Here is a 12,882-nt window from a genome sequence, read left to right on the forward strand (position 1 = left end):
GGAAACAAACTTTCCGTTGACTTTAATCGGTGTTTAATAACAGAAAGTTTTCAGTTTGGTTCCGTTATCATTGCATTTCTTAAAGGAACAAACACCGCAGTCTGCAGCAGCAGTCAATAAAAGTGGCATCTTGTGGTGAATTTGAAGAAATCGCTGGTTTTATTAGTTGTGTTGAACTTGAGATATTTATATCATTCATGTTTGTTCCAACTTTTTTGCACACAGGTGAAAGTTTGTAAATTTTGCAAATAAACCTAATTTGCTGTGTGTGCTCTGTGTGTGTGTGGCGGGGGATGGGGGGTTAATAATTTTGATTGCAACTGCAGTGACTTTTTGTTTTTCACTCCCTAAGGCCTCTTTAATATGACCAAAACGTTTTCACACTGGTCGCATTGCGGCGCAAAGAATGTGAAAGGGAAAAAGCCACAATCAAAGTTTGCATTTTCTCGTCCATTCACACGGGTGGCTGCCGTGCATTAGCGAAAAAATACACCGCAGCCCAGAAATTTCTTAATCGGCATAAATCCTCAGAAAGACTTTTAATGGCTTAATAGAGCCAGCTGCAACCTCTTCCCGGCGTTGGACGCTGCTAAACTCCTTCCCACTCCTTTTTTGCAGCTCCCATAGGAGTCTATGGGAGCCGCCCGCATGTATCAGCTGAGGGATAGAGCAAGACTTATCTTTTCCTGCTGCATATAAAATCGGTCACCGTTTTAGGTCACTGATGTCCTCTTATTGCTGTTGCAAGGCTTTGACGCGGCTAAAAATTGCTCATCTGGATCACTACATTGGAATCCAATGCTTCAGACGGTCGCGATTTTTTTAATATGGCTAAATGAATGTGTGAATAAGGCCTCACACATAGGGTGTAGGCAGATTAGTACCCAGATGCATAACTTTGCACTTGGCAACATTGAACCCCAACACTCAGTGCCTCCAAGGGGGCTTTTAATTAATGAGCATCTCCTGTAGACTGCACTAGACTCTACAGCTTAGAGCCACCAAAAAAAATTGCCCTATTAACCCAATTCTCTATAGCAAACTTACACTAGGCAATCTAAAAATGGGCCAGATTTATCACAGTAGCTCTGCTGAATGACAAGTCTGTCAAATTTTAACCCAATAATGACCACGCACCGTACATCACCCTGACAGTGATTTTATTGTCCCCTTTAACTGGGGCTCCGATTGATGCGACTTTTATGGACGCCCAACTTACAGTGTAAGGCCTTGCTCGAACAAGTGGTTTTTTTTCGCACCCATGTGTCTAAATCACGTGAACGGGCAAAGTTTTATGTGCAGAAGACCCGAGCTTCAAGCGCATGAAAATCGCCCATTCACTGAAGCAGCTGCGCTTTAAAAAGCGCAGCTGCTTCAGGAGGAGAGAGCAAAGTAGCCCCGCAGGGCTTCGGGATTTCCCTATAGCAGGGAGAGACGGAGTTATGGGTCAATCCCCTATAGCTCCTTTCTCTCACCCTGGGTAAATCCCCCATAGCTCTACTCACTTTCCCTTCAGAGGGATATCCCCATATCATGCAGCGCAGTGACGTATTTTTCTAATAGACTTTCATCTTCATTTCTACACGGGGGCTATCTCTGTTTAAGAGAAACCCTCTATCTTGTCCTGCAGCTCTCCCGATTTCTTTCGGGATCAGATATCTGTGATTAAGACCTTTAGAAGACCTTGTGGCGCATTCCTATATCTTCACTATAGCAGGGAGAGACGGAGTTATGGGTCAATCCTCTATATCTCCTTTCTCTCACCCTGGGTAAATCCCCCATAGCTCTACTCACTTTCCCTTCAGAGGGATATCCCCATAGTGCAGAGAGAGTGGAAGGGGCTAGAGACAGTCAGCGAGGCTATATGGCTTCTCAGAGAATCCCTATAGCACATATAGAGGGGGCGGGGCTAGAGGTTGGATTCCTCTAGCCCCGGACCCTCCTCCCATACTCTCGGGAAAGCCCTGTAACCCTGCCCCCATCTTTCTCCCCTCCATAGGAAAATCCCTTGGGTATAGAGGGGGAGAGGCAGGAGGAATACCCCACTGCTTACAGCAGGGCATTTAAAGGGTGCTGCCCAGAAGCACATTTTAAATATCCCATTATAAAATCCTGTTGGTCCCCACGGGGATTAACGGAACCCTCAGGGAGTCCCTTCATCCCTGTGGGGAATGACCAGAGTTTATAGCAGGACATTTAAAATGTACATCTGAGCAGCAGGCGGTAAATGTCCTGCTGAAAGCAGCAGGGAATCTCTTTCCTGCGCAGGAGTTCCTAAAAAGTTTGGCTCCCATAGGAGTCAATGGAAACTCCTGAGCAGCCCACACCAAAGTTAGGTCAGATCCTATCTTTGTTATGTGCGTGCCATTTTGCGCACCTAAGATTCTCTCATGCGCCTAAGATTCTCCCACTGGCTCTTTTAGAAGCGTTCCTTTTGCGTGCCTATTGGTGTGGAAAAAAATGCTCGTCTGTCCGAGCCCTTAAAGTCTGGGAAAAGAAAATAATGTGAATGACCCCCAGACGTCTTATAAGATGCCATGAGGGACATAGATGGTAAAGAAATAGTTACAAAAATAAGTTAAAAACAATAACAGAATAAAATAAAAGCATATATGTAGAGATGAGCGAGTATACTCGCTAAGGCACATTACTCGAGCGAGTAGTGCCTTAGCCGAGTATCTCCCCGCTCGTCTCTAAAGATTCGGGGGCCGGCGGGGGGCGGGGAGCGGCGGGGGAGAGCAGTGAGGAACGGAGAGGGGATCTCTCTCTCCCTCTCTCCCCCCCGCAACTCATCTGTCACCCGCGCCGGCCCCCGAATCTTTAGAGACGAGCGGGGAGATACTTGGCTAAGGCACTACTCGCTCGAGTAATGTGCCTTAGCGAGTATACTCGCTCATCTCTACATATATGTAAATAAGAAAATGACTGACTGCCGACGCCAACCAAAACCATCGCCACAAGCGCCTTGTAAACCAAAACTATCAAAGTTAAATATCAAAATGTCCGAAACAAAATGGGGGACCCATTCCTGTATTTTATTCTGCATAAATATACTCATTTTAAAAATAATTACAAATTAAAAAAAAAAAATCTTTTTTTCAGCTTGTTACCCCTAATAAAACTAAAACAAACTCAGTAAAAAAAGCTAACAAAAAAACATGTTTCGAGGGCGAAAAGAAAAAATAATAATTTTGGTACCTGAAAAAAAAAATAGGCAGGTAAAGCCCCTAAAAAGTGTCTGGTCCTTTTGGACCAAAGGAGCCGGGTCATTAAAGGAATAAAACTGTCTAGTCTATGTTTAAACCTTGTTATAGTTAGTTGCACCAACATTTTTGTACAATTTGGCACTTTTTTTTGCAATTTAAGCCACACCCCCTTGTCAGAAACAGCAAAAAATCATATTAAAAAGGGTCTAAAAGACATAGTAAATGAGGCACAAAGCAAATGTGACAATATTTAAGCGCGATCTGTGCAAAGAAACTCACATTTTTCTAGTAAATAAACCACATTGTGTCTATTAGATGTACAGACAGTGCGGCCACCAAAACAGGCGGGAAATAGAATCTTTAGGGACCTTTTACACCAGACGAAATTGTCCGTAGAATGCAGCGCAGATGTGGATTTAGTCAACTAGTGAGAATATTGTTGCGTTTTTAACTGCAGAACGTGTTGCTGAATCTTGTGGGTTTTTCCTGCAGACTTTAATTGTGGAATTGCATCTCCCATATACAGAATTCGAAATCCGCAATAACAATTCTGCAAGTCATCTTAATTCAGCCGCAGAAAGTTTTTCCGCTGCGGAATTTAATCTTGTGGTTCTGAAGTAAACACATACGGATTTCAACAAGTGTGGAATTCAAGTCCCATAGGGATAAAAATGTGATGCAGAAATGTCCGCACATCCTAATTCAGTTGCGTGTAAAAGGACCCTTAGAAATGTGTATCAGAAGGCAGGAGGGAAGGGTGGGGGGGTTGAGCGATCCGTAAATGCCTGCCTGTGATGTGGACTGTATTTATATTTTTGAGTTTAGATTATTTTTGTTACTAGAGATGCAGAACTAACATGAGCGGTGCGAGCAATGACCTTCCTCTACCTTTTTCTAGAGGCACGCTAAAAGATCGCCCCTCGCGTGTGGAAAAAATTGCGTGACGGGTGAATTCCAGTTATTTGGAGTAGCCCATTCACACGATCGGAGGTGCATGATGCATGTTTTCGAGGTCTTATAGGAGTCTATGCCCTATCTTTGCACACACCATGGACATTTAGATGCAAGTTGCACTAGCATGTCTTTGACAGGTGCAAATATTTTGCGCCTCTAAAAAACGTACATGTGAATACTTTCATAGGAATGCATTGGTTCTAATAAACGTGATTGTTTTTGCGCGCCAATTGTGCACTGAGGCCTGATTGTGTAATCGTGAGATGTATTTCCCTGCCCGTGTGCAGAACCTCATTTGCAACTTTTCTGCCCAAACACCCAACTTATGCAGATCCTCTTGCAACTGTATACAACTCTGCATGTATCCTTATACAGATTTATACGTAACTCGTATTCTGTCCTCTATTTTGTTAATTATTTTAAATAGTTTTGTGTCGTTGGCAAATACTGGTATTTTACTATACAGGTAATTAATAAATATATTAAAAAGAAAAGAGCCCAAAACCGACCCCTGTGGTACCCTACTAGTAGCTGTGACACCTCCAGTACTGCCCCCTGTGGTACCCTACTAGTAGCTGTGACACCTCCAGTACTGCGCCCTGTGGTACCCTACTAGTAGCTGTGACACCTCCAGTACTGCCCCCTGTGTTACACCACAAGTAGATGTGACCTAATGAGAGTATCTACCATTTATAACCTCCTCTGCTTTCTATCACTGACCGGTTACTTACCCCCTTACACACATTCTCACCCAGATCAAGCATTCTCATGTTATATACCAACCTTTTATGCGGCTCAGTATCAAACACTTTGGAAAAGTCCAGATATACAAGATCCAGTGACTTCCCGGTCCAGTCTAGAACTTACCTCCTCATAGAAGTTGATCAGGTTGATTTCACAGGGGCAATCTCCCATGCTGATATGGTATTATGCAGCTATTTTCCTTGAGGTACTTCTGGATAGCATCTCTTAGAAATATAGATGAGCGAGTATACTCGCTAAAGGCAATTGCTCAAGCGAGCATTGCCTTTAGCGAGTATCTCCCCCGCTTGAGACTGCAGGTTCGGGTGCCGGCAGCGGGCACGGAGCTGCAGGGGAGAGCGGGGCGGAACGGAGGGGAGATCTCTCTCTCCCTCTCTCCCCCCTGCTCCCTCCTGCTGACAGCCGCTACTCACCACTCCCCCATGCCGGCACCCGAACCTGCAGTCTCGAGCGGGGGAGATACTCCCTAAAGGCAATGCTCGCTCGAGCAATTACCTTTAGTGAGTATACTCGCTCATCTCTACTTAGAAACCCTTCAAACATTTTACCCACACTTTTTTACCCCTTTTTGAATATCAGCACCACATTGGCTATGCGCCAATCCAGTGGAACAGACCCTTTCACTATTGAGTCCTTAAATATTAGAATCATGGGTCTGTCTATCACATTACTTAATTCTATTAAAACCCTGAGGTGTAAGCCATCGGGACCCAGTGATTTGTCTGTTTTAATCTTTTTAAGACAGCTCTGCTCTTCTTCCTGGGTTAAGGCCTATTTAGACACAACGATTATCGCTCAAGTTTCGCTTAAAGGCAATATTTTGAGCGATAATCATTGTGTGCATTTACAGGGCAAGGTGATCACTCAAAATTTGCTTAAACAGTAGTTTGAGTGACAATTGTAAGCGTTCACTTTGCATAAGCGCTAAGTAGCTGAGCGCCCTGGGCAGGCTATGCAGAGAAACACAGAGGCAGAGGGAACTAATTTATAAAATGCCCAAATCACAGAAGATCCCTTAAAACTATAATATTTTATTCCTGTTACATTAAAACACACACATTGGGCTCAAGACACTCATCAACTGATGAAAAAATAAGACAAAGACAAAACAACAATGAACAGAACACACGTGCTGATAAAGGTCACGGTGTTACCACACAAAGGAAGTTTTAAATTTAGACTCAGTTTATACGTCTCAGATATGGCTACGCAATTCTCGTGCCATAGGAACTTCCCATTAGAGGGACAATATAGACATGGAGGGATAGGACGTTGTCAATCTCCCTGATTGTATCTCCCATATACCTGAGATATAATAGTGTGATATGTTAGAATCACCCCTCAGTATAGGATATTGTCCCAGTTTAGTACTTTCCTTCATTGGTTTGGTTGATAGACTTGACCAAACATCTTCTAATATTCATATATGATTAGCCTAAGGGAACAAAAAATTCTAGACCTTAGTGAGTTGGTGTAATCACTGGCTAAATCGAGATATTTAATAATTGATTCAAAATGGATGGTTCTGCTTCTATTTGTTTAGGTTAATTTATTCTGGTTCAATGCATTTCAGTCGGACCCACGACTTTTCAAGAACCGGGTGGTGAATTGTTTAGAATACATATGTCCATTAGTGTGGAAAGTTGACAAATATATGAATCAAAGTAGATATATCTCGGTAGTTAGTTATTTATGCAAGAGAATAATTGTTACTATATCTTGATTGTTAGTAGATGCAGAAAAAATTTGGGGGGGGGGGGGCTCAGGATAGATTTTGTGGGAGTCCCAAATAATTCTAGTGCCAGCTCTCCTAATTGGCAGGTGTCAATTTGATATTTATACACCGCCTCTTAGCAGCTACCATTGGTCTATCCGATTTGATGATATTGGTGACGTAGAGATGGGTTATTATTAGAGATGAGCGAGCACACTCGTCCAAGCTTGATGCTCGTTCGAGTATTAGGGTGCTCGAGATGCTCGTTACTCGAGACGAGCACCACGCGGTACTCGTCTCGATTAAACGAGCACTGACCATTAAATTCAATGGAGCCGGCAATACAGCCAGCTCCATTGCTTTCAATGGGCTGCCGGCGATCTCAGGATGAATTTTCGGGAAGGGCTTAAAAATATAAGCCCTTACCTGAAAGTCATCCTAAAATGTGTAAAAAAAAAAATAAAAAAAAAATATGTCAGCATAAAGATCGTTCTCCTCTGCCATAACTGTAACAGCTGTGGCAGAGAAGAACGATGTTAGCCCATTGAATTCAATGGAGCCGGCAATACAGCCGGCTCCATTGAAAGCAATGGGCAGCCGGCGAGCGCGGGATGAATTTTCGGAAGGGCTTAAAAATATAAGCCCTTACCTGAAAATCATCCTAAAATGTGTAAAAAAAAAAAAGTATACTCACCTTTCCGCTGCAGCCGGAGTTCAGCCGCGTCTGTCCGGCAGTTTTCCTGAACTGCTCTCTGTAGTATTCAGCAGGTGGGGATTTAAAATCCCCGCCTGCTGAATGAGCTGCCTCTGATTGGTCACAGCCTCACCAATCAGAGGCAGCTCTCACTCACACCCATTCATGAATTCATGAATGGGTGAGTGCTGCCTCTGATTGGCTCAGCGCAGGGACCAATCAGGGGCAGCTCTCAGCTGTCAATCAGAGGCAGCACTCACTCCCCCATTCATGAATTCATGAATGGGTGTGAGTGAGAGCTGCCTCTGATTGGTGAGGCTGGGACCAATCAGAGGCAGCTCATTCAGCAGGCGGGGATTTTAAATCCCCGGCTGCTGAATACTACTCAGAGCAGTTCAGGAGAACTGCCTGCCAGACGCGGCTGAACTCCGGCTTCAGCGGAAAGGTGAGTATACATTGCGCTCGCCGGCAGCCCATTGCTTTCAATGGAGCCGGCTGTATTGCCGGCTCCATTGATATCAATGGGCTAACTTCGTTCTTCTCTGCCACAGCTGTTACAGCTGTGACAGAGGAGAACGATCTTTATGCTGACAGTGCGGGGGGAGGGGGGGGTCTCACTCCCGCGCTCGCCGGCAGCCCATTGCTTTCAATGGAGCCGGCTGTACTGCCGGCTCCATTGAATTCAATGGGCTAACATCGTTCTTCGCTGCCACAGCTGTTACAGCTGTGGCAGAGGAAAACGCTCTTTATGCTGACAGTGCGGGGGGGGGGGGGGGGGGGGGAACTCTTGCCGCTCTTGTGGCTTAATAGTGGGACCTGGGAACTTGAGATGCAGCCCAACATGTAGCCCCTCGCCTGCCCTATCCGTTTCTGTGTCGTTCCCATCACTTTCGTGAATTTCCCAGATTTTCACAAATGAAAACCTTAGCGAGCATCGGCGATATACAAAAATGCTCGAGTCGCCCATTGACTTTAATGGGGTTCGTTACTCGAAACGAACCCTCAAGCATCGCGGGAAGTTCGACTCGAGTAACGAGCACTTGAGCATTTTGGTGCTCGCTCATCTCTAGTTATTATTCTATAACACCATTCTCCTGCTATATAGACCAGTGTCTCAGCGCTTAGGTGGCCATCCTACCCATCATCAGGGCAGGAGGCTACACCAACCTCTATCTAATTTAGCCTGAAAGAAAATTGCTCTCCATTCAGCGCTTTTATTTAGTATAGATAGTAAGTTAACTGAGTCAAGACTATTTGATCAAGGGTTCAGTTAGCTACACTAGCAAGTCTGTTGACTTTTCTGCAGATCTAGATTCAAGCTTAGGGGTATTGTTTCCTCCGATGTTTGCTGAGTCTAGATAGTCATTCAACTGGGTCAAAAATATTTGACCGAAGGTTTAGTGAGTTAAACTAGCAACCCTGCTGACCTCCTTGCAGATCTAGATTTCCCTAATCTTTATCTTTTTCTCTAAGCGCTGAGACACTGGTCTATACAGCAGGAGAATGGTGTTATAGAATAATAACCCATCTCTACGTCACCGATATTATCAAATCGGATAGACCAATGGTAGCTGCTAAGAGGCGGTGTATAAATATCAAATTGACACCTGCCAATTAGGAGAGCTGGCACTAGAATTATTTGGGACTCCCACAAAATCTATCCTGAGCCCCCCCCCCCCCCCCCCCAAAAAAAAATTCTTTCGCATCTACTAACAATCAAGATATATTAACAACTATTCTCTTGCATAAATAACTAACTACCGAGATATATCTACTTTGATTCATATATTTGTCAACTTTCCACACTAATGGACATATGTATTCTAAACAATTCACCACCCGGTTCTTGAAAAGTCGTGGGACCGACTGAAATGCATTGAACCAGAATAAATTAACCTAAACAAATAGAAGCAGAACCATCCATTTTGAATCAATTATTAAATATTTCGATTTAGCCAGTGATTACACCAACTCACTAAGGTCTAGAATTTTTTGTTCCCTTAGGCTAATCACATATGAATATTAGAAGATGTTTGGTCAAGTCTATCAACCAAACCAATGAAGGAAAGTACTAAACTGGTACAATATCCTATACTGAGGGGTGATTCTAACATATCACACTATAATATCTCAGGTATATGGGAGATACAATCAGGGAGATTGGCGACGTCCTATCCCTCCATGTCTATATTGTCCCTCTAATGGGAAGTTCCTATGGCACGAGAATTGCGTAGCCATATCTGAGACGTATAAACTGAGTCTAAATTTAAAACTTCCTTTGTGTGGTAACACCGTGATCTCTATTAGCACGTGTGTTTTGTTCTTCATTGTTGTTTTGTCTTATCTTTTCCATCAGTTGATGAGTGTCTTGAGCCCAATGTGTGTGTTTTAATGTAACAGGAATAAAATATTATAGTTTTAAGGGATCTTCTGTGATTTGGGCAGGCTATGCAGAACACAGCTGGCGCGCTGTCTTCTTCATACTCCTAATGTGTTCTCCGAGCGGGATACCAGCTGAAACAATAGTATCAGCGATATTTCGCTGAGACTTCAGCGTGCGGCACTGATAAGTCTCATGATTGTCTTTTTACGATGTCCGTGCAGTTAGACCCAATGATTCTTTAGACCCAAAGGAGTCTTTTGAGCGTTTTTGAGCAAGAATCGTTGGGTCTAAATGGGCCTTTAGACTGGTGACATTTAGTGGAGAGTTTACTTTATCACTCTGCATCTCATCTGACATTTCATTTTCCTCTGTGATTACGCTGGAGAAAAAACTATTTAATAGATTGTATTAAATACAATTTCTCCTACATTCTTTATTAAAGGGCTAACACTTTCAGAATTAATCTTTTTACTATTTATATAGTTGAACAGTTTAGGGTTAGTTTTACTCTCTTTGGCAATAAGTCTCTTTGTCTTTGCTGTTTTTATTTGATTTTTACATAATTTATTTTTTCCTTGTAGGTTTTTAGTGCTTCTTCGCTGCCTTCTTTTGTGTTAGTAGTTGAACGCTTTATTTTTGCTGTTTATTGTCCCCGTTACAGCTTTATTAAGCCAAACTGGTTTTCTCCTATTAGTAAGTCTTATTCCTGTAAAGTATCACACAGTAAGTAATTTATTCCTTGTACTCTCTTATTTTTGAGGACATCGTCCTAAAGTTTAATATTTTTGGAGCTCCCCTATAAAACTCTCTCTTGAAAGAGAAAAGAGAAGTTGAAATGTATTATATTATCCCAACCCAACCTGCACCCCTGTTATTCTGTCAGTTCTGTTGGTTAGTATTAAGTGCAAAATGCCCATCCCTCTAGTCGGGTCCTATACAAGTTGGGTAAGGGAATTATCTTTAGTAATCATCAGAAACTTGTTACCTTTATGAGATCCGCAGGCTTCAGCTTCCCAGTTTATATCTGAATAGTTAAAGTCCCTCTTTATAATTACCTCATTGGGATTTGCTGTTTCATCATTTTGTTTCAATAATAGATTCAGTGTCTTCTGTTATATTTTGTATCTATAGAAAACTCCTATGAGGATTTTATTGTTGTTTTTCCCTCCATTTATTTCTACCCATAGAGTCTCCACACTTTCATCTTCCTCCCTTATATCTACCCATAATGTGGGCTTCAAACAGGATTTTACATAAAGACAACCCCCCCCCCCCTTTCCATTTTTTTTTTACGATACCTTCTGAACAGAGTATAAGTTCACCGCTCAGTCACAGCTTTCATCCAACCAGGTCTAAGTTATTCCCACTATGTCATATTTTTCACACTTATGAGGCAGTACACTTAGAACACATTATAGTTATAAGACTGACACACACACTCATTTGCTTCTGTTCCTCCTCTTATTGTTCTTTGTATATGCATGCCTCGACTGAACGTCGAACAAGAATTTGTTCTCTAAGGGTGGCTTCACACTGGCGTTTTTGCAATTGTGCATACCTCAGCGCAATGCAAGAATGATAATTGCTGGAACAACCTGTTGGGCATCTGTGCCTGACAGGTCGTTCCATGTAAAAGGAACTTTACAGTAAAATATTCCTATTCAGTCACTCCACATGCGCCCATAGCCCTTATACAGAGTGTTTTAGAAGGAAAACAGATATTGATCGAATTTTGCATGCAAGCTGCAGGGAGGAGACCTGTTATACCATGTCATCAAAATGATGGCCATTCTAAATGCTGCAATCTTGGATTCAGTTGAAGGGATCACACTGGAAAAATTAGAGTTGAATCCAAGATGCATTCAAAATAGTCGTCATTTTGGTCACATGGCCGGACACGCTTCTCCCTTCCTCTGCAGTTTATATGCAGAGGATTAGGTTTTCCACACTCTTAAGACACCCTGTACAGTGTTGTGAAGAGTGCGTTATGTGTCTTCCATGTGTTCTTTGTGCTTGTAAGAGAAACCTAACAGAAGGGGAAACCTGAGGCTTTTTAAGCAGGACCTGAGGGGTCTGCAGCTGAACAGAAATATTTGAGAAGGCTGATGAGACACTTCCCTCTGCCTGGGCAGTGGTACGTCACTATGGCACCTCGGTAAAGAAAGAGAGATGACATGAGATGACAGAAATATCCAAGTTCCCTACTAATACAAAAAGTAAAATGATTCATATCATACATCAAAACATGAACAATTAGAAATCTCTGTGTTTGCCAAGTCTTGTTCGCATATTTGAAAATAAGTAAAGCACACAAATACTTACTTAAACATTGCGATTAGAAGATTTAATAGAAGAATGTTGGTGAAAAGCAAGTAAAGGCAAAGTAAGAGAACGGTCAGCCACTGGGGGAAGATCGGCTCATGGTTCTCCTTATTTGATTCGGGACACTTCTGCTTGTTTGGATCAGTCCCATTTACAGAACATTGCTCTATATTAAAATTCACCCCTGGGAAGTACAAAAACAAGGAATTATGGAAAGCTTAGAACAAAACCTTACACAAGTCTTTTAGCATAGCAAGATTCCTCTGGCAGCGGCCAAAAGGACAGGGCAGCTGGAGGCCTCCATATATATTAGATAATCTGTGGGCTTGGTTGAGATACATGTATGCTTATGGCCAACCTAACACCTGTATATAGATAACACAGGATCCATTATTCACAATAGGTGATGTCCACAGACCACCTCCTCCCCCTCCCTGCACAGTGACCTGCGTGCTTCACAACAGAACATGCCTAGAACACTCTCCCATATGAAATACAATACATTTATCTACAATGAGAAAATAAAATTAGTTTACAAAAGGAAAGAATATGCCTCATTATTTAGTTTTTATTAGTTAAAAAAACACAAAGTGATAAATATAAAAGGGTTTCCTGGGACATTAATATTGATGACTTATCCTTTACATAGGCCATTAATATGAGCTAGGAAAGCACTAACACTGGTCAGGTGATTGAAGGGCATTTTAGATATTAGATAAGTGGAGGCTCAACCCCTGACATCCCCATTGATATAATATTGATGGTCTATCTTAAAAAATCGGCCATCAATATCAAAGTTCCGTAAACCCCCGTTAAAGGTGAGTTCACACATGGCAGCTTGGTCCAG

General features: G+C 42.5%; 1 protein-coding gene across 1 annotated transcript in view; it reads right to left on the bottom strand.

Moving 5' to 3' along the window:
- The window catches only part of TRPM2 (transient receptor potential cation channel subfamily M member 2), a 164,445-nt gene that overhangs the window by 50,799 nt on the left and 100,764 nt on the right, over positions 1-12,882 (bottom strand). Inside the window, exon 21 of the mRNA XM_066577079.1 lies at positions 12,036-12,219. Coding sequence (XP_066433176.1) covers positions 12,036-12,219 — 184 coding nt within the window. The remainder of the gene's footprint in view (positions 1-12,035; positions 12,220-12,882) is intronic.

The sequence above is a fragment of the Eleutherodactylus coqui genome, chromosome 8 (genome assembly GCF_035609145.1).
Source record: "Eleutherodactylus coqui strain aEleCoq1 chromosome 8, aEleCoq1.hap1, whole genome shotgun sequence".
NCBI classification, from domain to species: domain Eukaryota; kingdom Metazoa; phylum Chordata; class Amphibia; order Anura; family Eleutherodactylidae; genus Eleutherodactylus; species Eleutherodactylus coqui.